At 47.1% G+C, this 26,302-nt stretch overlaps 1 protein-coding gene across 1 annotated transcript in view; it reads right to left on the bottom strand.

The window, feature by feature from the left end:
• Window positions 1-26,302, bottom strand: part of ush2a (Usher syndrome 2A (autosomal recessive, mild)) — a 916,330-nt gene that overhangs the window by 56,739 nt on the left and 833,289 nt on the right. Inside the window, exon 64 of the mRNA XM_078230465.1 lies at window positions 4,151-4,472. Within this exon, the coding sequence (XP_078086591.1) occupies window positions 4,151-4,472 (322 nt within the window). The remainder of the gene's footprint in view (window positions 1-4,150; window positions 4,473-26,302) is intronic.

Here is a 26,302-nt window from a genome sequence, read left to right as displayed (position 1 = left end):
ATCCTCTGCATTGACATTTCTCCTGGCCTCTCTCCTCCCTTCCTGACATCTGCTCCAAACTCTCCTTTGTCCAGTTTTAGCCAAATCCTCTTCTGAATATCTTTTCTGAATATCTTAGCGTTCTTTGAATGTACCTTATCTATACTGTTAATTATTTCCTGTTGAATTAATTTCAAAAAGGAAAGACGTATGATGTATAAAAATTACAGTAATTTCCTGGTGAAATAACATGCAGTTCCGAGTCCTGGATAGATTTTGGCCACTTGCCTATCGAAGAATTGTAATTTTGGTTGTGTAGCATGCTAATAAGTTGACCTTGTACCTCTGAGACTCAGCATTGAAATCAACCCAACCCAACTCATGAAAATGCTTAATTCAGGTTTTTGGTGACAAAAATAGGAAAATATTTCACCCCCTCAGAACTAGCATGCTTTCTCTCAATGAAAACAATAGTTTTGCCAAAAAAGAACATGATAATTAATAATAAAATAGTAAGTTATAGTTTGTAATGCCGAACAAAATTTAAACCAGTGCAAGTAACTTCAGGTGCAAGAGATTTCTATAACTCTATCAGTTAATTAATTTGACTTTGCAGCTTTTGTCTTTGGCTTAGAAAGGGTTACTTTCAATACAGTACTGCATTTATACTTTAAGGTTTGTTCTATTCCAATGCTCTTCTTATTTCATTTTTAATGACATACAACTAATAATTACGCAATGAGACAATTTATTTTTCAACAATCTTAATAGGAGGACAACATCTCCCTGCTAATGTATTTGGCTTTTATTACTTAATACGGAGAAAGCTCATAGTTTCTTCTGCTTATTCAAGATGACACAACTAAAGCCGTTGAAATTTGCAATTATCAGTTAAAATCTAAATTCTGGTTTTCTGTGTTGCAATAATCAGGGTCATTTCGATGTTAATCACTGCATTTCCCTGCTGCTTATTTTGTTTTTAATTCTTATCCTGGACAAAATTGATGGTTTGTGAAATGGATATTATATTGTAAACTAGTATCATGGAAATCATATGCCATCGGACTGACTGCACGATGCATCATGCCATAAATACATTTTCTGAAAACTTCTTTTTAATTTGCAGATTGCAATCTAACACTTGGTTACCGAAGTGTTGAGATAATTTTTTGACCAAGATGATTAAAGACTTAGTTTGAAAAAGCACAGTGCACAAAAGGCTTTTAGACACTCATGGTTCTGTTAACGTGAAAATAAAGATGTTTATTATTACAGTCTAATCTGAATTTGCTTTAACATCAAACTTGTTTAATAAAAAGAGCAATCAGCACTCATAAGCCCGACAGACAGTATGTATATAATTTGTTTCCTATGGGTTTGTAATAGGATGATTATCACATTCCCACGAGACAGTCTGGCAGACTTTAAAAGGTCTTTCCGATACCTATAATGGCTGAGGGCAGCAACTAATTCAATAGATTCGATCAAAATCATCCCTGCTTTCACTGTGCCTGATTTATTACTTCAGCTATGGGTATTCATCACTCATTTTATTTTGATGTTGAAGCCTCATAAATTATGCCTCATAAATAAGAAGAAATAATCAGCAAAATTATATCAGCCTATCTACAACCTTGGCATAAATTCTTCCCCTTGTGGAAAAACACGCAACTGATGTTTGAAAAGAATAATCTGCAAACAAAAATGTGTATATGCTCACAGTCTGCCATTTTCTTCTGTTATGAAGTGCATAGAGAAAGATGTAGCTCATATTAACTCAATGGGAAATCAGCAGCACCCACATTATGGGGACAAATGGGTGGGTAGGGTACGTGGTGAGACTGGTTTAAAAAGTAAGACTTCAGTTTAAAAAGAACACACCAAGAATGCTTATGGATGTTTGGTTCTGTGATAGGAATATTACAGCATTCAATATTAAAACCTAATCTAAATTTGCCTGAACACCAAATGCATGTTTAGTATTCAGGCAAAGTCATAACGTTCTTATAATAAATGTTTCTATTTTCCAATATCATGGCTGGAACTCTTTGGCCGTGCACACCCCATCGTCGCTGCCAGCAAGGATGGAGAATTTGTTGCTCAGCCAAATCTCCATTCACTGCAGCGGGATGGGAGAATCCCAGCTGCAGGCGAGGTTGGAGAATCCGGCCCCATATTCTTGAGAGTTTAAAAGTTCTTATAAAACCATGATTGCATAGTGTGGCTCCATAGTGCCACTGCAGCCCGTAGCACAGAAGCCCATTGCCCCCTGTCTTGAATGTAATCAATGTCTGAGTATCCACAGCTCTCTGGGGTAGAGAATTCCAAAGATTCAGGACACTTCAAGAGAAGAAAATTCTCATCTCAGTCCTGATTGACCAACTCCTCATTCTGAGACAATGAAAATGTGCTCCAGACTCCTCAGCCAGGGATAACCTTTTCTCAGCCTCTACCGATAGCAAGTCCCTCAAAGATTTCATATTTCACTTAGATCACCTCCCACTCTTCTAAACCCCAGGGAATTTAGGCCTAGTTTACTCAATTTCCACTCATAGGACAACTCCCACACCCCAGGAAACAGTCCAATGAACCTTCATTTTTCTGACGAAACATTTAAACTAAGGCTTCTTCTTTCCTCTCAGGCATATGCAAAAGATCCCATAGCACTATTTCATTGAAAAGCAAAGGGAGTTATCCCTGAATCACTGTCCAATATGTGTCCCTCAAGCAACATCACAGAGAAAAATAATATCTGGTTATTGTCACATTGTGGGAGCTTGCTGTGTGAAAATTGGTGGCTGCATGTCCTACTTTACAGCATTAACTACACGTCAAAGTACTTCATTAAGTTTAAAGCGCTTTGGATGTGCTGAGATCATGGAAGATGTTATATAAATAAAGATCTATCTTTTTGTTGCACTCCCTCTAGGACAAGTATGTACTTCCTTAGGTAAGGAGACCATAACTGCACTTTGGACTCTTGCGGCTGGATTTTACAGCCTCCCTAGTAGACATATCTTTGGAGGGGGGGGTCACAGAAGATACTCGGGGTGCCCAGCTCACCATCTTCCTGCCCACCCCAAGCTGTCCCCCATGATATTCTAGATAATAATCGGCAACTTGCCTATTGTACTTGAATAAATAATTAAAGGCAGATTGAGCAATAATGGGCTACTGAAGAGCCTCAATTTAGGTGAGCATGAGCGGGCCATCCGAGGCCTCATCTACTCCACTTAAAATGCTGACAGGTCAGGTGTGAGTGGAAGAGTGGCAGGAAGGGAACCCAATGTATTTTATAGGCCAGCGAGAATTGTCAAATTCTGCCCCACGTTGTTGAGATTTTGCAACAGTTTCTCACTTTCAATGTTTACCATGAGCTACGACACAATCATAATAGGAGCACTGATCTGTAGTTCTTACAGTCAATTTTTAATTCCTTCCCATGAAGAGGAATAATAGTTGGTACTTTGCACCTCAGAACAGGGGTAAAATAAATGCATCAAGAAAGTGGAAAGTCCCTCAGATAAAGAGAATCTGGGTAACAATGCGAATGGTGATTCCTCGAAGCAAGCTTTTGTGGGAGATGATTAATTTTTGTGTGTCTGACCTTGGTTTTGCTCTTTGGTGTCCTCTACTTGCCCAGAGTTTAAGGCACCTGCTCTTAGATTTTAGATAATCGTACTTTGATTACTATTGAATAACACACTGTTAAATACAACATGAAAAATATTTGGAGACAAAATTCATATAGTGGCCTCCCATCCATTGACTCTGTCTGCACTTTCCGCTGCCTCAGAAAAGCAGCCAGCAAAATCAAGGACCCCATGCATCCCAGACATACTCTTTTACTCTTTTCCCTCTCTTCCGTTGGGAAAAAGATACAAACGTCTGAGAACTAATACCAACGAACTCAAGAACAACTTCTTCCCCACTGCCATCAGATTTTGAATGGACTTACCATATATTAAGCTGATCTTTCTCTACACCCTATTTGCGAGTGCAACACCATATTCTGCACCCTCTCCTTTCCTTCTCCCCTTTGTACTCTATGAACGGTATGTTTTGTCTGCATAGCGTGCAAGAAGCAATACTTTTCACTGTATCCCAATACTTGTGACAATAATAAGTCAAATCAAATCAAAGTAACTGATAAAGAAAAAGTGCTTCTCACCTGATATTCATATTCTGTATATGGAAGTAACATCGTATCTTGAAATAATGTAGAGGAACCATTGTAAACAAGTACCGTCTCTGTATTCATTGATGGATGTGTTACTTGTCTTCTGTACAGTCCATAGTACAGTATCTCACCATTGGGCTTTTTGGGCATGGACCATGATATTAAAAACACCAACTGCATTCCTGTTGCATCAGTCTGCAATTCAATGACAGGCCTGGCTTGTCCCATGGGTGGAGCTTCTAGAGTTTGTACTGAGGCCCATTCACTGCAAACACAACCAAGGACTGTGCAAGCTTCAACACGCACTTCATACCTTCAGGGGAAAAAAATCAGCAAGATTAGTTTCTGTATGGAATACATCAAAGACTTTGAAAAAATGATTTGTGCCCTGTGTTTTCTGTTGTTCAGAATTTCTATTTGTTAAATCTGAGTGCAACCAATGCATTTAAATCAGGCTATACATCATTTCTCTCTGTTTTTGAAGTTTTGTGGGCACTTATAATCTCAAAAAAAATCTTTCCAATTAAAATTGTACAGGTTCAATCAGCTATTTTGCTCTGTTTAATAATTTTCAACAAATATGGGGAGGTGATGGCCATATCGCTAGACTATTAATCCAGAAATTCAGCTAATGTTCTGGGAATCCGGATTCGAATCCCGCCATGGCAGATGATGGAATTTGAATTCAATAAAAAGTATCTGGAATTAAGAATCTACTGATGACCAGGGAACCATTGTCGGAAAAGCCCATCTGGTTCACTAAGGTCCTTTAGGGAAGAAAATCTGCCGTCCTTTCCTGGTCTGGCCTACATGTGACTCAAGAGGGACAGCAATGTGGTTGACTCTCAACTGCCCTCTGAAGTGGCCTAATAAACTATTCTGTTTCAAGGGCAACTAGGGATGGGCAATAAGCCCTGTCCAGCCAGCGATGCCCATGTCCCACAAATGAATTAAAAAAAGGTATACAGAGGTAAAAACTGGGTAATCTCAAAGGAAGCAAATAATTTCCAGAATGATTTAGCTTTTGCACGGGACTCATGCTGGCTTTCAGGAATGTGGCAGTCACATTTCGGGAGCCATTGTGCCAGTTCCCAGTTCACCCACCCACTTCCAGTATTTGACCAGAAATAACATTAAAATAACATTCATTTGATGGGAATACATCATACAATAATATGTTCCCCGTCTCCTCAACATACCCCACACTCAATCTCCACTTCCTCTCCAGGTAGATGCAGAGAACCGATCTTAAAAAGCACAAATAACCCTCACCCAGAAAATTCAACTCAGGCCAGGGACACATCCTTGTGGCAACCACTGAAGGTGAAGTGTCATCCCTCAAATGTGGAAAATCCTGGCCAGTTATTTTAAAGGAAAGGGAAGATTTCAAAGGAACAGAGCAGCAGTGATAGAAATGAAAAGAAAAGAAAGAACTTGCATTTATTTAGAACCTCTCATGACCTAAATGCTTTACAGCCAATTAGGTTCTACTGAAGTATTATCACTTCTGTAATGTAGGAAAGACAGCAGCCCAAAAATGTACATGGCAAGATCCCTGAAACAGCAATGTGATAATGACCAAATGATCTGCTGTTTACATGTTGGTTTAAGAATAAATATTAAGGGAGCAGTGAAAAAGTTTTTGTCAGATAGTAGGAATATGGGATCATTGGTAGGATGTACTATAGTGAACAACAGGAGGGAAAATAAAAGACAGTGTGAGAAATAGAGGGTATAGAGAGGCCTTAGGCAACAAGTTCATTCGCTACCTTGATCATAGAATCCCTACAGTGCAGAAGGAGACCATTCGGCCCATTGAGCCTACACCAATAACAATCCCAGCCAGGTCCTATCCCCCTAACCCCACACATTTACCCTGCTAATCCCCCTGACACAAAAGGGCAATTTAGCCTGGCCAATAATCTAACCCGCACATCTTTGGAATGTGGAAGGAAACTGGAGCACCCAGAGGAAACCCATGCAGACACGGGGAGAACGTGCAAACGCCACACTGATAGTTACCCAAGGCTGGAATTGAACCCGGGTCTCTGTTGCTGTGAGGCAGCAGTGCTAACCACTGTGCCACTGTGCCGTCCCTTTTTTGTCCAATTTTATGTCACCCATCTATACAGTTCCTAAAACCATTGCCCATCACCACTTCCCTCCATCCTTTGCAGTATCAAATTACTACACCGAAATGTTTCTTCTAAAAGAAAGAACAGTGAAAATTAAAATGTAATTATTTGCCCCTTGGAAATTCCTCCCTGCAGTGTATTCACTCCCTAGTCATTGCATTTCCAAGTTGTTGATAGAGCAGCGATGCCTGAAAGTATTTAATGAACCAGATAGGTTTTGATTAAGTTCACAGAGACTTATCAGATATTTGAGGATTTGTTGTTTTGTTTCCTTTCTGAACTTGCTTTATTTATTGTATAATGAAAGAATTACAAGGGAATGCATTTTCTTAAATTGTGCTGTAGTGGATGTGTATGTGCTTAATGCAATTTTCCAATTTGCTTATTGTGTGTTGTGAATGTTTCCCTATTGCTAAGTAGTCTTGAAGCTAATGGTGTAGAACTATGTTTGATTGCATAACAAACTGGTGATTGCATGGGATATGTAAGTAACCATTAGGGGGAGTGGACCCAATGTCCATGGGGGGAATCTCCCAGTGCATTGTGGGATCAGGGTGTTGAGAGATGCAGGGGCACATTTGTGACTCACCCTATGTCAGTACCAAAGGCCTTCTCTTCTGGAATACTGCAGGTTCATTGTTTTCAATGGTGGATCTGTTACTTGTTCAGCGATACATGATAGCAGAAAGCCACCTAAACCATGAATTGGTTGTTCTTGTACTACTTTATGCATGACTTGGTGGGGAATGGGGTGACGGAGAGTTGGGGGGGAGGGGTTGTGGATGCAGTTAGGATTTGTGGGCACACGAGGCAATGCTTCATGATAACAAATTGTTTTGTGTGAACGTAGCATTGTGGATGTCTATGATGTCTTGACACTTTTCCTCTTGTTTTCCACTACAATTGTTCTTTAAGTCGAGTTTATCAGCAATCTTGAAAGATACTATTCAACCAATGTAGCAACGAAAGTCTGCACTTGCAATTGCCACTGCTGTTGCTACAACTTCACAGGCAAACTTCACAGTTATCCAAATTAATAAGAATATTTGCCTTTATGCAATCTATGCCAACGAGCATCTCACCAAATCGGACCTTGTGTAGCTCTAGCCTCCATGACAAGAGGTCAAATTAGATTCTCATGCAGCATAGGTGGGATAATCAGCATGCAACAACTCCATTGTTCACTACCTGCTTCTCATCAACTTCCTTTGCAACTCGAGGTCTTATCTTTTGATTCCTTCTCAAAATTGTGGTGTGGATATATGTGGGGGTGGTGACAATTGGACTTCGATGAGTGGTGCTCTGTACATCACTGATTTTGTGAAGAGAACAGATGGAGTTTTTCCATGTACATGAGCACACTTATCTATTTAAGCAATGTGTTGTCATGACAAATATACCCACTTTTGTATCATGAATATGAAGAGACAACTTTCACAATATGAAATATATCATTGATATCACATCCACAGGGGTGGAATTTTCCCAAAAAAGTGCCATAATGGCGAGAATACCGGAATACTCCGCGCCGGTCTGTCCTACGTGCTCTTGACCACAATCATCCCACGCTCAGTCACTTTTTTGGAGAGATGAGTTGCGCACTGGTACTGAGGGGGTGAGGCCTAAACATGCCAGTCAGCCTGGCTGCTGAGAGTTCGAGTGCCATTTCGCAAGGGTGCCCCGTTCTCACAGTGCACTGGGGGATTCCCCCCATGGACATTGGGTCCCCTCCCCCTCATTGGCAGTATGTTCCCCCACCACCTCCCGACACAGGCCACTGGCATCGAGGTCTTCCTGCATGATCCCCGACATGCCCCCCATCACGGCCTACTTCATGATTCACCCCTCTATGAACTCCCTGCAAGGCCCCCTGAAAATACCCCTCCCCCAATGCATAGACCCCATTCATAACCACCATTCAGGTCCCAACCCCATTCAGACCTTACCCCTTGGCGCTGCCCAACTGTCACTGCCAGGATGTACAGCAGATACTGCCAGGATGTCTGGTGGGCACTGCCAGGGTGTCTGGTGGGCATTGCCCATCCATTCCCAAGAACACCAGGAGGCTTCAATGGCCTCCAATCCCCTCAGAATGGCCATTGCGCCTGGTCTCCGCTAGTGGAGACCAGCACTGATTCGTGTCCGTGTGACAGCCGCAGCAAAGGTGGGAACATTCCAGGAGGGGGGACAATCGTGTGCTGAACTTGTTAATGAGATTGAAATCAAGTCCATCTCAAGCTATTCAATCTCATGCTAATCAACCTCGCACCCTTTCTGAGAGCGATCCAATTTGCGGCTGTTAAAGGGGACAGGACAATTGGCACCATTTGGTGCCAGGCGTGGAACAGATTTTTAGGCCTGCACGCTATTTTCCGGGATTGGCACAATCTGTGCCAGGTGTGGCAGGGTCGAAAAATTGCCTCCCCCCTTAGTTTGAAGCACCCTTCCAAACTCCACCTTTTTAACATTGTCCAGGCCTTCCCTTCCAAATGGCTAGCACCCTATCATATGGAATAATTTTTGTCTGGTTATCTGGTCCACTATCAGATCAACGTATGCCCACCTATGATGTGCTAGTTCTGTGTTTAAACATTATAAGGAAATGGCAGAGGGGTTAAATAAATATTGTGGGTATAAGATTTGGATCCACAGTGCCGCTGGAGATGGTGATGGTCTCCCGATTACTTTCCACAGTGCTTCCAACATGGTGCGTGCAGCATCCCAAACTGAACAGAGTGCTCCACATGGGGATCTTCTGCAGGCGCTGGAAGCATCTGACCTGGTTCTGCCTTACCAGCTGATATGATGCTCAACTTCCAAGTTTGAACCATGCATATTCTGAAGAGTATTCAGACCAAAGCTACAATCAGGAAAATGAGGAGGCAGGGCCTACCTCCACCTCAACTTGTGTGGGCAGGTTGTGAATTGTGCGGGCCAGTCTTTAGCCCTTTGTGTCTGTTTTCAAAGTAGAAGACAAAATAATTTGGAAAAAGTGGTGAACCAAAGGTCTAATGAGAACGATGAACTCAAAGTAATTAATATTAGTAAAGAAAAGGCACTGGAGAAAGCCGACAATTCCCCCGGACCTGATGATCTACATCCTTAGCTTCTCAAATAGATAGCTGCAGAGATAATGGATGCCTTGGTTATGCTCTTCCAAATATTCATAGATTCAAGATAGTCCCAGTGGCTAGAAGTTAACAAACATAACACCATTATTCAAGAAGGGAGGGAGAGAGTAAAAACATGGAGGCCAGCTAGCCTTACATTAACCATCAGAAAATGTTGCAATCCATTATTAAGGAAGTGGCAACACTGAAACCATCATAATATGGTTAGGTAGAGTCAACATGGTTTTATAAAAGGATGTTCAACAAATCAATTAGAGTTATTTGAGAATGTAACTAGCAGGGTAGATAAAGGGGAAGTATATTTGCATTTTCAAAAGGTATTCAATAAGGTGCCACACAAAAGTTTGTTGCATAAGGTTCATGAGATATTTTCCGAATATGGATTAAAGATTGATTGAAGGACAGGACCAGAGAAGAAAGATAAAGGGTCATTTTCAAATTTGCACCTTATAACTAATGGGATGTCTCAAGGGTCAGTGCTGTAACCTCAGCTATGTAGAATTCATAAGAACATAAGAACATAAGAAATAGGAGCAGGAGTAGGCCATCTAGCCCCTCGAGCCTGCCCCGCCATTCAATAAGATCATGGCTGATCTGAAGTGGATCAGTTCCACTTACCCGCCTGATCAATATAACCCATAACCCATCATTAATTCAGATTAATGATTTTGATAAAGGGGCCAAGGGTGATGTATCCTAGTTTGTCGATGATACAAGGTAGCTGGGAAAGCCACGAGGAGGGCAAAAAGGCCTTCATTTCCTCCGTGGGGCTGGGAATCACAGAATTGCAATGGCACAGAAGGAGGCCCAGTATTTCTACACCAGCTCTCTGGACTAGCATTATGGTTCTGTGCCATTCCCCTGCCTTTTGCCAGCACCCCTGCATATTGTTTCCATGAATAAAAGTCGGGACCATTTTCAAATCTTGCACAAACCCCATGGGGAAAAACCAAAATGAGCCCTGAGTTTCTCAGGAGGACCAAAGACCTGGAGCCAGTGGAGTCCTTCACTTTTCAGATGTGGATCTGGAGGTGATTCTGGAGGCCAAGAAGATGGCAGGAGGAGACCATGCAGGCACTGATGGATAACACTTCTACTGTCAGTTACAGGAGTATTGTGAGTAGAATCTGGATTAAATGAGCTGATACACTCTGGCAGGTTGAGTGCTACCTCAATCCTCGGGAAAGGCCCTTGCATGTTCACCATCCAGTAGACACACTATTTTACCATCTTGATTCTAAGTGCTGGGCGGACTTGAAACTGGGAGTGTTTCAGATTCGGCTTTTAGACATGTTCTGAGGCGCCTCCATACGCACTCTGCCTGAAAAAATATCAGCAATTCCGAATCGTGCTGGACAAGCCTGTGGGCGGGGCTTAACGAGTCCAAAATCCTGCAGCTCTGATTGACGTCTCCAACTGCGCATGCGCAAAACAAAAAATGATAGAATGCGGCACCCCTGCCACATTGCTCCTGGACCAGATAATGTCTCCCCCTGGCCCCCACAGACATTGCCCCACCCCCTCCGCCACCCAGACCGATCGCGGGCCCCTCCATCCTCCCCCCCCCACCATCTCAGGTAGAGTGGCAGCGGACTCCCCCCTTTCCCCCCTCACTGATCTCAGGTAGATTGGCAATGAAGCCCCCTTCTCCCCCACTGATCACAGGCAGAGTGGCAGCAGACCCCCCCTTCCCCCTCACTGATCACAGGCAGAGTGGCAGCGGACCTCCCCTTTCCCCCAACTGATTTCAGGCAGAGTGGCAGCGGACCTCCCCTTTCCCCCAAATGATCCCAGGCAGAGAGCCATCAGACGCTCGGCACTTACCTCCTCACTAACTGGAGCGCCCGAATCAGACTTTTGTAAAGGATGTCTGTTTCACGCCAAATCTGGATGGGCGAACATGGTGGTAAAGGGGGAAGTGCTGGTACGGTTGGGCATGCAGCCCATTAAGTCAATTTAAATGCATGCAAATGCATTTAAATGGCTGTCGCGCCCGTTTTGGTCCCGATCGCAGCCATTTCCAGGCCTTGGTAAAGGGGGAACTGGCGAGGGGGCGGGCGCAGATCGCACTACTCGCCTCACACCCGACTTTACTAAGTTTTCGTGCCCAAAAACGGGTGCAACGTGATGGTAAAATCAGACCCCCAGCTGAGGAGCTCCTGAACATGAGAGCTCAGACCACATATTGACCCCTAAGAGGGCGCTGAGCACTAGTGCTGCTAAGAAACTGCCAGCAATCAGACATGCACCCTGTAACAACTTGAGCAGGAACCATTGGCCATTAACATCACACTCTTTCATCCTTATATTTTTACGATAATAGTTTTATGGTCATCATTAGATTTTTAATTCCAGATTTTTATTGAATTCAAATTTCACCATCTGCAGTGGTAGGATTTGAACTCGGGTCCCCAGAGGAATGCCTTGGGTCTCTGGATTACTAGTCCAGTGACAATACCACTCGGCCACCACCTCTCCATGGGTAACCATTTTTTTTCAAACTTTCAGTTAAGATCTTTCCTTTATTTGTTCATGGGATGTGGGTGTCGCTGGCTGGGCCAGTATTTATTACCCATCCCTGAGGGCATTTAAGAGTCAACCACATGGCTGTGGATCTGGTGTCACATGTAGGCCAGACCAGGTAAGGATGGCAGATTTCCTTCCCTAAAGGATGTTAGTGAACCAGATTGGTATTAACGGCAATTGGCAACAGTTTCATGGTCATCATTAGACTTTTAATTCCAGATTTTTATTGAATTCAAATTTCATCATCTGTTATGGTGGGATTACCCAGAGCATTACTCTGGGTCTCTGGATAACTAATTCAGCGACAATACCGCTACGCCATTGCCTCCCCAATCTTCGGGTACAGTCTGTTACTCTATGTGTTGATATCAATGGCACAGCGGCACAGTGGTTAGCACTGCTGCCTCACAGCACCAGGGACCTAGGTTCTATTCCCAGCTGGGGTCACTGTCTGTGTGGAGTTTGCACGTTCTCCCTGTGTCTGCGTGGGTTTCCTCCAGGTGCTCCCTCTTTCCTTCCACAGTCCAAAGGTGAGCAGGTTAGGTGCTTTGTGTGGTGAACCATCGTTGGTTCACCACTGGGGGTTGTTATTATGTTACTGTTGGGCTAGGGTGTTATTACTGTGGGGGTTGTACTATGTTGTTGGGTTAGGGTGTTTACCTGTTATAAGTGTTATCATGGCACATTCCAGTGGGGTCCCGCCTCCGGTGGCAGGGTATAAGACCCCCTGCTCCGGCAGGACCCCTTCAGTCTGAACTGGTGTATTCGTGTTAGTAGTTTCATTGTTACTGTATTAAAGCCTTCAATACTAAAGCCTTGATTCCAGGTGCTCATTGACGCGCATCAATTTAATACAGTAAACAGGGAGTATGGAACAGATCCTAAAACCGGATCGTCTGACACTGGACCCACGTGCGGTCGGTGCAGCTAACACATTCGACCATTGGTGGAAGTGCTTCGAGGACTACCTGGCAGCCTCGGTAGCTATCACTACGGACAGTGATAGACTCCAGGTCCTCCACGCGAGGGTAAGCGACACGATTTACCTAGCCATTCGTGCAGCTCCCACTTACCAGGGTGCCGTCGAGCTCCTAAAGAATAGGTACATTACGCCACCCAACGAGATACATGCTCGTTACCTCCTCGCTACACAACGTCGGCAGTCGGGCGAAACCATAGAGGATTACGCCAATGAGCTCCTGCAGCTTGCCAGGGGTTGCGACTGTAAGGACGTCTCCGCCGAGCAGTACATGTACGACCTCGCCCGAGACGCGTTCGTAGCAGGGGTAGGGTCCTCGTACATCAGGCTTAAATTACTAGAAAAGGGGAAACTCAACTTGACCCAGGCAATGGGGATGGCCGTGAGGTTGGAGGCGGCGTCGAAGAGCTTGGCGCTGTACCCCGAGGACCACGTGCAGTCAACGTGGTTGGAGCAAGCTCTGCTCCCTCCTCGCCCCGCGAACCCGCGCTCCCAGATCGATTCGACGACGGCGGCAGCTCCAGGTGGCCAGCGATGCTATTTTTGCGGTGGGGCCAAGCATCCACGGCAACAGTGTCCGGCAAGAACGGCAATCTGCAGCCAGTGCGGTAAAAAAGGCCACTACGGCAAAGTCTGCAGGTCCAAACCTAAAAACGGCAGTGCAGCTTGTAACCCTCCAGAACGGAGACCATCTCTTTCGGCGCCGCAGTACCCACGAAGTCCGACCACGTGCGATCTCAGGACGGCGCCATCGTGGCAAACAGAGGAGGAGGAAGACCACCAGGAGTCGCTGCGCTTGGCGCCCTCGCCCACGTGCGATTCATGGGGGCGGCCATCATGGTCCACGACGACTAGGAGCGACCAGCAGGGGTCCTCAGCATCCACATCGGCAGCATGCAGTGACGCCCAGGGGCCAACGGTGGCGTCGATCTCTCTGGATCAGACCAGGCATTACAGACTGGAACATTCCATGATGGAGGTAAAGGTTAGTGGCAGAACTGTGAATTGTCTGTTTGACAGTGGGAGCACCGAAAGTTTCATACACCCTGAAACTGCTAAAAGGTGTGGACTCCGGGTTCTCCCTGCCAAACAGACAATTTCCATGGCATCACAGTCCCGGTCTGTACCGATCCAAGGACGATGTATGGTAACTCTTGAGGTACAGGGCACAGTTTACGAGCAATACAGGCTCCTTGTGCTACCTCACCTTTGCGCGCCAATTCTCCTCGGACTAAACTTTATGGTCCACATGAAGAGTGTGATCCTACAGTACGGTGGGCCACTCCCTTCACTGGCAGTAGGGAACCAGCCGCAGCCTCCAAATTGCCCAAAGCGCCCCGCGTGCAATCTATCCACCCTGAAGATCACGACACCATCCCTTTTTAAAAATCTGGTACCTGGCTGCAAGCCCATCGCTACTAAAAGTAGGCGTTACAGTGCTGAGGACCGGATCTTTATTAGATCTGAGGTTCAGCGGCTCCTCAAGGAAGGGATCATACAGGCCAGTGCTAGTCCGTGGAGAGCGCAGGTCGTGGTAGTCAAAAGCGGAAACAAACCTCGGATGGTCATCGACTATAGTCAGACCATTAATAGATACACGCAGCTGGATGCGTATCCTCTCCCGCGCATTTCTGATATGGTCAATCAGATTGCGCAGTACCGAGTGTTTTCTACCATAGACCTTAAGTCCGCCTACCATCAACTCCCCATCCGCCCAGAGGACCGACAATATACGGCCTTTGAGGCGGATGGTCGTCTATACCAATTCCTCAGGGTTCCATTTGGTGTCACCAATGGGGTCTCGGTCTTCCAGCGTGCTATGGACCGAATGGTGGACCAGAACGGGTTGCGGGCTACCTTCCCGTACCTGGATAACGTCACCATCTGCGGGCATGACCAGCAGGACCACGACACGAATCTCCAACACTTTCTGCGCACTGCATCTCGCCTGAATCTGACCTATAACAGGGAGAAGTGCGTATTCCGTACGCGTAAGTTAGCCATCCTCGGATACGTGGTGGAAAACGGGGTCATTGGCCCTGATCCAGACCGTATGCGCCCACTCACTGAACTTCCCTTGCCCGCTAGCACGAAAGCACTGAGGAGATGCCTCGGGTTCTTTTCGTATTATGCACAGTGGGTCCCCAACTACGCGGACAAAGCTCGTCCGCTCATTAAGTCCACGACCTTCCCACTTACGCCGGAGGCCCAATTGGCCTTCAAGGTTTTGAAAAGCGACATCTCGAAAGCCACGATGCACGCGGTGGATGAATCCATCCCTTTCCAGGTGGAGAGTGATGCATCTGACTTCGCCCTAGCCGCCACACTAAACCAGGCAGGCAGGCCCGTCGCGTTTTTTTCCCGCACCCTTCAAGGCCCAGAGATTCGGCACTCAGCGGTGGAAAAGGAGGCTCAGGCCATTGTGGAGGCAGTCAGACACTGGCGCCATTACCTGGCAGGTAAGCGGTTCACCCTGATCACGGATCAACGATCCGTGGCGTTTATGTTCAGTAACACGCAGAGGGGCAAGATCAAGAACGATAAGATCTTGCGGTGGAGAATTGAGCTCTCCACCTATAATTACGATATTATGTATCGTCCAGGGAAGCTCAATGAGCCCTCGGATGCCCTCTCGCGCGGAACATGCGCCATCATGCAGGAGGACCGCTTGAAGGCTCTCCACAATGATCTGTGTCATCCTGGAGTCACCAGACTCTACCACTTCATCAAAGCCCGCAACCTGCCCTACTCGGTGGAGGATGTCAGGTCAGTTACTAGAAGCTGTCGGATTTGCGCAGAATGCAAACCACACTTTTATCGACCAGACCGGGCACATTTGGTCAAGGCCACTCGCCCTTTTGAGAGGCTGAGTGTGGATTTTAAGGGCCCCCTTCCCTCAACGGACCGGAATGTCTATTTTCTCAATATAATAGACGAATATTCCCGGTTTCCGTTTGTTGTTCCCTGTGCGGACACGTCAACTGCCACCGTCATCAAGGTTTTCAGTGAACTTTTTACCCTGTTCGGGTACCCCTGCTACATTCATAGCGACAGGGGCTCGTCGTTCATGAGCAACGACTTGAGGCAATTCCTGCTCTCATTCGGGATTGCCTCTAGTAGAACCACGAGCTACAACCCTAGGGGTAACGGACAGGTGGAAAGGGAGAATGCTACAGTCTGGAAGGCTGTCCTACTGGCACTGAAATCCAGGGGCCTTCCAGTCTCCCGTTGGCAGGAGGTCCTTCCAAATGCGCTCCATGCTATCCGCTCCCTCCTGTGTACGGCAACCAATGCTACTCCCCACGAGAGGATGTTCTCATTCCCTCGGAAGTCGTCCTCGGGGACCTCATTGCCAGCCTGGTTGACGTACCCAGGACCCGTCCTTCTGCGGCGCCATGTGAGGGCTCGCAAGTCCGACCCCTTGGTCGAACCGGTCCAACTCCTCCACGCCAACCCTCAGTATGCCTATGTGGCATATCCTGACGGGCGAGAGGACACTGTCTCCATTAGAGACCTGGCGCCCGCAGGGGACGTAGCAACCCCTGTCGCTCCTATTCCCCCAGTCACAAATCCACTACTCCTCATTACTTCCCCAGACGTGGCGCGGTCAGCACCGGGACCAGTGCATAACACTTTTACTCCCATGTACAGCTTGTCTGAGACTCGGAGATCGGCGCCACCATCATCATCACCACCACTACCACCAAACGTTCCAGGATCCCCTGCACCATCGCCTCACCAGGGCCGGCCGGCCCGGGAGTCCTTGAGGGGACAGCCAGATGTTACTTTGAGAGAGCCACCACAAGCACCTGCTACGTTTTCGCAACCGGTGTTGAGGAGATTGCAGCGTCGGTGCGGTCCTCCAGACCGTCTGGACTTGTGAATCCTGTTATTTTTTTTGTTATTGTCTGTTTTCGTCCACCCCGCCACCTTTTGTTCCTAAAGGAGGGGTGAATGTGGTGAACCATCGTTGGTTCACCACTGGGGGTTGTTATTATGTTACTGTTGGGCTAGGGTGTTATTACTGTGGGGGTTGTACTATGTTGTTGGGTTAGGGTGTTTACCTGTTATAAGTGTTATCATGGCACATTCCAGTGGGGTCCCGCCTCCGGTGGCAGGGTATAAGACCCCCTGCTCCGGCAGGACCCCTTCAGTCTGAACTGGTGTATTCGTGTTAGTAGTTTCATTGTTACTGTATTAAAGCCTTCAATACTAAAGCCTTGATTCCAGGTGCTCATTGACGCGCATCACTTTGGTCATGTTAAATTCTCCCTCAGTGTACCCAAACAGGTGCCGGAGTGTGGCGACTAGGGGATTTTCACAGTAACTTCATTGCAGTGTTAATGTAAGCTGGCTTGTGACGAATAAATAATAAACTAAAATAAAATCAAGCTTCAGACTTATGGTTGTGGATGTTTTTCTCACCTCTTTCTGATCTGAATGCTGTCTGAATTTCTCTTCTCTGGGAACTGTCACATTCAGTCATTTCATGCTGTCAGAGTAAGAATTTACATGTTCTCTTACTGCCTGTAGTCAGTATGTTTTATCTGGAAAGAGATGTGTCCGTTCTTACTCTTGGAGTGTGTACTCCAACAAAATAATTCAGCAGCAAGCTTCCATGAGTGTAAAATAAAGAAGGTTACCTTATTTGCACACACTTACCCCGAATTAACACACTGTCACACACTCGGTCTTATGCACACACATTCACAGAAGTTTGGATGTAGATGAAATAGTGCACTTTTACAGATCGCAGTTAATTCAGTCTCTGATTTATGATTTCCAGTCTCCCATGTGGCAGCCCTGTGGTTTCTTGAATAGATTTGATGGTTTAACTTTGAGTGTCTTGTAAAGTGTGGGTTGTGTCACAGATAAAGTATGGCAAGCAGTGATGTGAGTGACCATCTGCTTGGCGAGTCATAGTTTCCAGCAGCACAGCTTCTCAGTTATCGCCAGGTAGCTACATCTTCACTGGTAGATACAAGAGAAAGAGTATTGCCTCAGGGTCCTTCCTTCCCCTTGTTCCCCTCCCCTGCCCTCCTAATGACCAGGGATCCACCCTTCATGCGGACTTGCTCCTCATCGCAACTAGCCCAAAATTTGACAGCGGTGCCCTCACTGCCAGCTGCAGCCCTTCCTGTAGTCAGGCCGCTGCCCAATGTCATTGGCAGCCTTGCCCTCTGCTCTGTGGTGAAAATCACAAATTAACCAGCTCTTAATGAGCTCTTGAGAACTCAATTGGCCTCAACCAGGGATTGGGCAGTATCATGTGACGTTCTCCAGCTAGCCTTGTAAACATATCCTTGTTTTCTCTGTTTGAAGAGTCTGGAACTAGACAGTTTACCAGTTCTCACAAGTTCATTAGTGGATTCTGAATTTCAATTTAAAATGGACATTTTCCACGTATTTCCCCACACCGACACTATAGTTAAGGATGCCCAGCAACAACTCTACTTTCTCAGGAGGCTTAGGAAATTCAGCATGTCCGCCACAACTCTCATCAATTTTTACAGATTCACCATAGAAAGCATCCTTTCCAGATGTATCACAGCTTAGTCTGGCTCCTGCTCTGACCAAGACCGCAAGAAATTACAAAGGGTTGTAGTTTCTTGTGGTCCAGTTCATCACGCAAACCAGCCTCCCATCCATTGATTCTGTCTACACTTCCCACTGCCTCGGAAAAGCAGCCAGCATAATTCAGGACCCCATGCACCTTGGACATTCTCTCTTCCACGTTTGTCCATCAGGAAAAAGATGCAAAAGTCTGAGATCACGTACTAACTCTCTCAAGAACAGCTTCTTCCCTGCTGCCAGCAGACCTTTGAATGGACCTGCCATATATTAAGCTTATCTTTCTCTACACCCTAGCTGTGACCGTAACATTATGGCCGGAGTTTTACCACCCATCTGCCATGGGAATCGGAGCACACGAGGGGCAGATCACGGAAAGTTCTGTTGACCTCGGGCGGGATTTCACAGTTTCAGGATGAGCGAGGCTGTAAAATCCCGCACTATATTCTGCACCCCCTCCTTTCCTTCTCCCCTACGTACTCTATGAACGGTACATTTTTGTCTGTATAGCGTGCAGGAAACAATACTTTTCACTGTATCTTAATACATGTGTCAACAATAAATCAAATCAAATCAACAAGAAACTGGCCCATGTTTTGAAAACCCTTTCAGTTAAATACGGAAGATGAAGATGTCTTTACTTCTGGCTAATTCAGTATATCCAAAATTCTAATTTAGATATAAAACTAAACCTTTACCAAAACAGGGGAAGTCAATTTTAATTAAATGGACCTGATCATTTCTAACTATATTTCTAAATATCACTTTCTGCAAGCATTTTGTAGTGAGAATACATTGTCAGCAGCAAAAAGCAGGTAAAAATGATTTTCGTTACATATTGTCAATTTGCTGATAACAAGAACACAGACAATGTACATATTGAGCTGGGGGGGGGGGGGGGAGAGGCGTGAGACGGGGTGGGGTAGGTGGTTCCTCTAGTATCATTCTCCCTTGTATTCCTGGTGTACATGATGATGATTTTGAGCATAACCTCCGCTTGATATTTCTGCCCCTTCCTCCAAATCTAAAATGCCCTGTTTCATTATGTGCCACTGTGTCCTGCCACCAGTAAATCAGTATTCGTTATGCAGCGAGGTTGTATTCAAAGAACTTTCAGTGATTGAGAACAGACCATAGGTGCTGGTTATTCACCACCTGTACGGTACAGAATCACCAGCCGTTCCAAACAAGTGAACTGACCTTGCCAGAAGACATTGCATCAGCTCATTCCCCTAATTAACTGGTTCTCTGTACCAAGATCACAATGTTGTTAGTGGAAGGCTGTTGGCTTCTCATTGTGCACTGGGTAGTTGCCTCGCGTGGGAGAAAAGGGCAGGTAGAATGAAAGCAGTGACAGCATGAGGGTAGGAACTAATAGAAAGAAGAACTTGTATTGACGTAATACCTTTCACAACCTCTGAACAACTAAAAACAGCCAAGGAAGTACTTTAGAGAGATGGTTATTGTTGTAACAAAGGATGGAGTTGCGGCAGAGGGGGAGGGGGGGGGGGCAGGTTTGGGAGTGGGGAGAAATGGGTTTGTACAGCAGCTGTACCTGAATTGTTTTCTTTTGTTTCAGTATCTCCTCTTCAAACAGGCAGTGTGTAGCTATATTACTGCTTCTGTGCACTGACTACTTTCAGGGGAAGCCACACCATTTTCATGGAGTTTAGTGCAAAGCTAGTACGGAGGCTCCCATCACTCATTACAGTCATTACTGCATTACAGACACTACGTGCTTCAGGCACATTGTAGACTTCAGACGTCTGTGCCAAAAATATAGCATGCCCACCATCATGATGCGCGACAATCGAGCACGAGACACAAGGCTTCAGTAATTGAAGGCTTTTATTGACAAACAATGGAACTATTTAAACACGAGTACACCATTCCAGACTGGAGGGGTCCCGCCCGAGCAGAGGGTCTTATACCTCTCCCAGGAGGCGGGGCCCGACTGGGATGTGCCATAACAGCATCCACCACAGGTATATTAATCCCACAGTGTAAACACCCTAGCCCAACAACAACATTATAACAACCCCACAGTGTCAACACCCTAACCCAACAGCAACATTAGAATAACCCCACAGTGGTAACCAACGATGGTTCACCACATTCACCCCTCCTTTGAAAACAAAGGCCGGCGGGGTGCGAAAACAGACTACATATATACAAAAAAAAATCTACAAGTCCAGACGGTCTGGAGGACCGCACCGTTGTTGTGACCTCCTCAATACCGGTTGTGACACCGGAGCAGGTGCTTGCAGTGGCGTTCTCTCCAAAACAGCGTCCGGCTGTCCCCTCAAGGACTCACGGGCCGGTTGACCCTGGTGAAGCGGTGGTGCAGGGGATCCCGGTACCTTCTGCGGTGGCGCCGATCTCCGAGTCTCAGGCAAGCTGTACATGGGAGTATAACTGTTATGCACTGGTCCTGGTGCTGACCGCGCCACGTCCGGGGGAGAAATAAGCGATAGGGGATTCGTGACAGGGGGTATGGGAGCGACAGGAGTTGCTACGTCCCCTGCGGGCGCCAGGTCTCGGATCGAGACTGTGTCCTCTCGCCCGTCAGGATATGCCACATAGGCATACTGAGGGTTGGCGTGGAGGAGGTGGACCGGTTCGACCAAGGGGTCGGACTTGCGGGCCCTTACATGTCGCCGCAGAAGGACGGGTCCTGGGTACGTCAACCAGGCTGGTAAAGATATCCCCGAGGACGACTTCCGAGGGAATGAGAACATCCTCTCGTGGGAAGTAGCATTGGTTGCCGTACACAGGAGGGAGCGAATGGAGTGAAGCGCATTTGGAAGGACCTCCTGCCAATGGGAGACTGGAAGGCCTTTGGACTTCAGCGCCAATAGGACAGCCTTCCAGACTGTAGCATTCTCTCTCTCCACCTGTCCGTTGCCCCTAGGGTTGTAACTCGTGGTTCTACTAGAGGCAATCCCGTATGAGAGCAGGAATTGCCTCAAGTCGTTACTCATGAACGACGAGCCCCTGTCGCTATGTATATAGCAGGGGTACCCGAACAGGGTAAAAAGATCACGGAATGCCTTGATCACCGTGGCAGTCGACGTGTCCGCACAGGGGACAACAAACGGGAACCGGGAGTACTCATCTATGATGTTAAGAAAGTACACGTTCCGGTCTGTTGAGGGAAGGGGGCCCTTAAAATCCACACTCAGCCTCTCGAAGGGGCGAGTGGCCTTGACCAATTGTGCCCGGTCAGGTCGGTAAAAGTGCGGTTTGCATTCCGCGCAAATCCGACAGCTTCTTGTTACTGACCTGACATCCTCCACCGAGTAGGGCAGGTTGCGGGCTTTGATGAAGTGGTAGAGCCGAGTGACCCCAGGATGGCACAGATCATTATGGAGGGCGTTCAAGCGGTCCTCCTGCATGGTAGTGCATGTTCCCCGCGAGAGGGCATCCGAGGGCTCATTGAGTTTCCCTGGACGATACATAATATCGTAATTATAGGTGGAGAGCTCAATTCTCCACCGCAAGATCTTGTCATTCTTGATCTTGCCCCTCTGCGTATTATTGAACATAAACGCCACGGATCGCTGGTCCGTGATCAGGGTGAACCGCTTCCCCGCCAGGTAGTGGCGCCAGTGTCTGACAGCCTCCACAATAGCCTGGGCCTCCTTCTCCACCGCTGAATGCCGAATTTCGGGACCTTGAAGGGTGCGGGAAAAAAACGCGACGGGCCTGCCTGCCTGGTTTAGTGTGGCGGCCAGGGCGAAATCAGATGCATCACTTTCCACCTGAAAAGGGATGGATTCATCCACCGCGTGCATCGTGGCTTTCGCAATGTCGCTTTTCAATGCCTTGAAGGCCAATTGGGCCTCTGGCGTGAGTGGAAAAGTCGTGGACTTGATGAGCGGACGGGCTTTGTCCGCGTAGTTGGGGACCCACTGCGCATAATAAGAGAAGAAGCCGAGGCATCTCCTCAGTGCTTTTGCGCTAGCGGGCAAGGAAAGTTCAGTAAGGGGGCGCATACGGTCTGGATCAGGGCCAATGACCCCGTTTTCCACCACGTATCCCAGGATAGCTAACCTGCGCGTACGGAATACACACTTCTCCCTGTTGTAGGTCAGATTCAGGCGAGACGCAGTGCGCAAAAAGTTCTGGAGGTTTGTGTCATGGTCCTGTTGGTCATGGCCGCAGATGGTGACATTATCCAGGTACGGGAAGGTAGCCCGCAACCCGTTCTGGTCCACCATTCGGTCCATAGCACGCTGGAAGACCGAGACCCCATTGGTGACACCAAATGGAACCCTAAGAAACTGATACAGACGACCATCCGCCTCAAAAGCCGTGTATTGTCGGTCCTCTGGGCGGATGGGGAGTTGGTGGTAGGCGGACTTAAGGTCTATGGTGGAGAACACCCGGTACTGCGCAATCTGATTGACCATATCAGATATGCGCGGGAGAGGATACGCATCCAGCTGCGTATATCGATTAATGGTCTGACTGTAGTCGATGACCATCCGGGGTTTGTTCCCGCTCTTAACCACCACGATCTGTGCTCTCCACGGACTAACGCTGGACTGTATGATCCCTTCTTTGAGGAGCCGCTGAACCTCAGATCTGATGAAGATCCGGTCTTCAGCGCTGTAACGCTTACTTTTAGTAGCGATGGGCTTGCAGCCTGGTACCAGATTCTTAAATAAAGAGGGTGTGGTGATCTTTAGTGTGGAAAGATTGCATGCAGGGCGCTTTGGACGATTTGGAGGCTGCGGCTGATTCCCTACTGCCAGCGAAGGGAGTGGCCCACCGTACTGTAGGATCACACTCTTCATGTGGACCATAAAGTTTAGTCCGAGGAGAATTGGCGCGCAAAGATGCGGCAACACAAGGAGCCTGTATCGCTCGTAAATTGTGCCCTGCACTTCCAGAGTTACCACACAACGTCCTTGGATCGGTACAGACCGGGACCGTGATGCCATAGAAATTGTCTGTTTGGCAGGTAGAACCCGGAGTCCACACCTCTTTGCAGTGTCAGGGTGAATAAAACTCTCAGTGCTCCCGCTGTCAAACAGACAATACACAGTACGACCATTTACCTTAATGTTCATCATTGAACAGTCAAGCCTGTGATGCTTAGCCTGGTCCAGGGTGATCGACGCTACCGTTGGCCCTTGGACGTCACTGCAGGCAGCCAAGGTTGATGCTGAGGACCCCTGCTGGTCGCTCCTGGTCGTCGTCGACCAAGATGGCCGCCCCCATGAATCGCACATGGTTGAGGGCGCCAAGCGTAGCGACTCCTGGTGGTCATCCTCCTCCTCCGCCAGCCACAATGGCGTCGTCCTAGGCTCGCACGTGGTCGGACCTCGTGGGTACTGCGACGCCGATGGAGATGATCTCCGTTCTGGAGGGTCACAGGCTGCACTGCCGTTCTTGGGCTTCGATCTGCAGACTTTCGCGTAGTGCCCCTTTTTACCGCATTGCTTGCAGATCACCGTTTTAGCAGGACACTGTTGCCGTGGATGCTTGGCTCCTCCGCAAAAATAGCACCGCGGGCCGCCTGGGGCTGCCGCCGTCGTCGGGTCGATATGGGAGCGCGAGCCCGTGGGGCGAGGAGGGATTTGTGCCTGCTCCTGCCACCTTGTCTCCACGTGGTCCTCCGGATACAGGGCCAAGCTTTTCGACGCCGCCTCCAGCATTTCAGCCATCTCCATCGCTTGGGTCAGGTTGAGATTCCCTTTCTCCAACAGCTTGAGCCGGATGTACGAAGACCCTACCCCTGCCACAAACGCATCTCGGGCGAGGTCGTACATGTACTGCTCAGCCGACACAGCTTTGCAGTCGCAGCCCCTGGCAAGCTGCAAGAGCTCATTGGTGTAGTCCTCCATGGTTTCGCCCGACTGCCGACGTCGTGTAGCGAGGAGGTAACGAGCGTGGATCTCGTTGGGAGGTCTCGTGTATCGCTTTTTCAAGAGCTCGAGGGCCCTCGGGTAAGTGGTGGCCGCACGAATCGCGAGGTAGACAGTGTCGCTTACCCTCGCATGGAGGACCTGGAGTCTGTCGTTATCCGTAGTAACTGCTGCAGAGGCTGCCAGGTAGTCCTCGAAACACTTCAGCCAGTGGTCGAAGGTGTTAGAGGCGCCGACCGCACGTGGATCCAGCGTCAGATGCTCTGGCTTTAGCATTTGTTCCATACTCTCCTTTCTGTCGAGAGTTTCGTGTTTGTCAATAAAATTGATGTGCGACAATCGAGCACGAGACACAAGGCTTCAGTAATTGAAGGCTTTTATTGACAAACAATGGAACTATTTAAACATGAGTACACCATTCCAGACTGGAGGGGTCCCGCCTGAGCAGAGGGTCTTATACCTCTCCCAGGAGGCGGGGCCCGACTGGGATGTGCCATAACAGCATCCACCACAGGTATATTAATCCCACAGTGTAAACACCCTAGCCCAACAACAACATTATAACAACCCCACAGTGTCAACACCCTAACCCAACAGCAACATTAGAATAACCCCACAGTGGTAACCAACGATGGTTCACCACACATCATATTTATGCTATTATACAGTAGGTACATAAATGGTAAGTAATGTAAAGGCTGTAAGTTTGTCTGAATAGGTGGGTGGAGCAGCTTGGAACAATAACAGATTAACTGGAAACACATTGTGATATACATACCTGGGGCAGCTACTTAGCATAGAAAGCAGTTTGGGAAGTGAACTTGGGCTGTGAGGGCAGGTCTGCCATTTTTTTGTATTGGGCATTAAGTTTTTTGGGTGCTGTGGCAGCATTAAGCATGTTAGCTATTAGGTTTATTGCACTCGTGTCTTCTACTAAAAATACATTCAAGTGCCAAAGGAGACAATCCTCTTCAGTATCTGCGACTTGAGCTATTGTTTTACAGCTGTAAATTTTTCTTTTATTCTTTCATATTGGGACGTGGACATCTCTGGCTAGGCCAGCATTTTTTGCACATCCCTAATTGCCCTTGAGAAGGTGGTAGTGAGCTGCCTTTTTGAACTGCTGCAGTCCATGTGCTGTAGGAACACCAACAGTGCTGTTAGGAAAGGAGTTTCAGGATTTTGACCCAGTGACAGTGAAGGATCAGCAATACATTTCTAAGTCAGGGTGGTGAGTGACTTGGAGGGGAACTTACAGGTGGTGGTGTTCCCATGCATCTGCTGCCCTTGTCCTTCCTTGTGGTAGAGGTCATGGGTTTGGAAGGTGCTGTCAAAGAAGTCTTGGTGAGTTGCTGCAGTGCATCTTGTAGGTGGTACACACTGCTGTTCCTGAGCATTTGTGGTGAAGGGATTGGATGTTGGATGGCGAATATGGACTGCTTTGTTTTGAGCTTCTTGACGAGACTGCAATCATCCGGGCAAATTAAAAATTACATCTGTAAATTTGGCGGTGCAAGGTCCAAAATCCTTCATCATCTCGAAATTTTCCAGCCCAAGCCACGTATTTTCTGTCGTAGATGAGAATGCCAATGTTTGAATACTAGTTAGAACTCTTCAAAACAGCAGCAGTTGTGGAACTGCTGTGAATGCTCCACAGGGCTACGCATTGTGCACTTAGGAGTTTGCAAATAATAGTCAAAAAAATGCAAACCCTATGCATCTGGAATAAATTGTATTTGATAACAGTCAACATTGCAACAATGCAATTCACTATTTCTCCCCATTTTGCACACAAACTGCAATTCCCAAGCTTATATTTCTAAATTATGTCGTCAATGTCAATAGAATGAATTTTTCTATAAAGATGCTTGTTGCAGTGGATTCTGCTTCAGTAAATGCCTGATTAGCTGTGTTTTGTATGAGTGCCT

Source organism: Mustelus asterias, chromosome 15, assembly GCF_964213995.1.
Source record: "Mustelus asterias chromosome 15, sMusAst1.hap1.1, whole genome shotgun sequence".
NCBI classification, from domain to species: domain Eukaryota; kingdom Metazoa; phylum Chordata; class Chondrichthyes; order Carcharhiniformes; family Triakidae; genus Mustelus; species Mustelus asterias.
The sequence above is the reverse complement of the archived record's forward strand: the minus strand, read 5'-3'. Positions and strand labels throughout refer to the sequence as shown.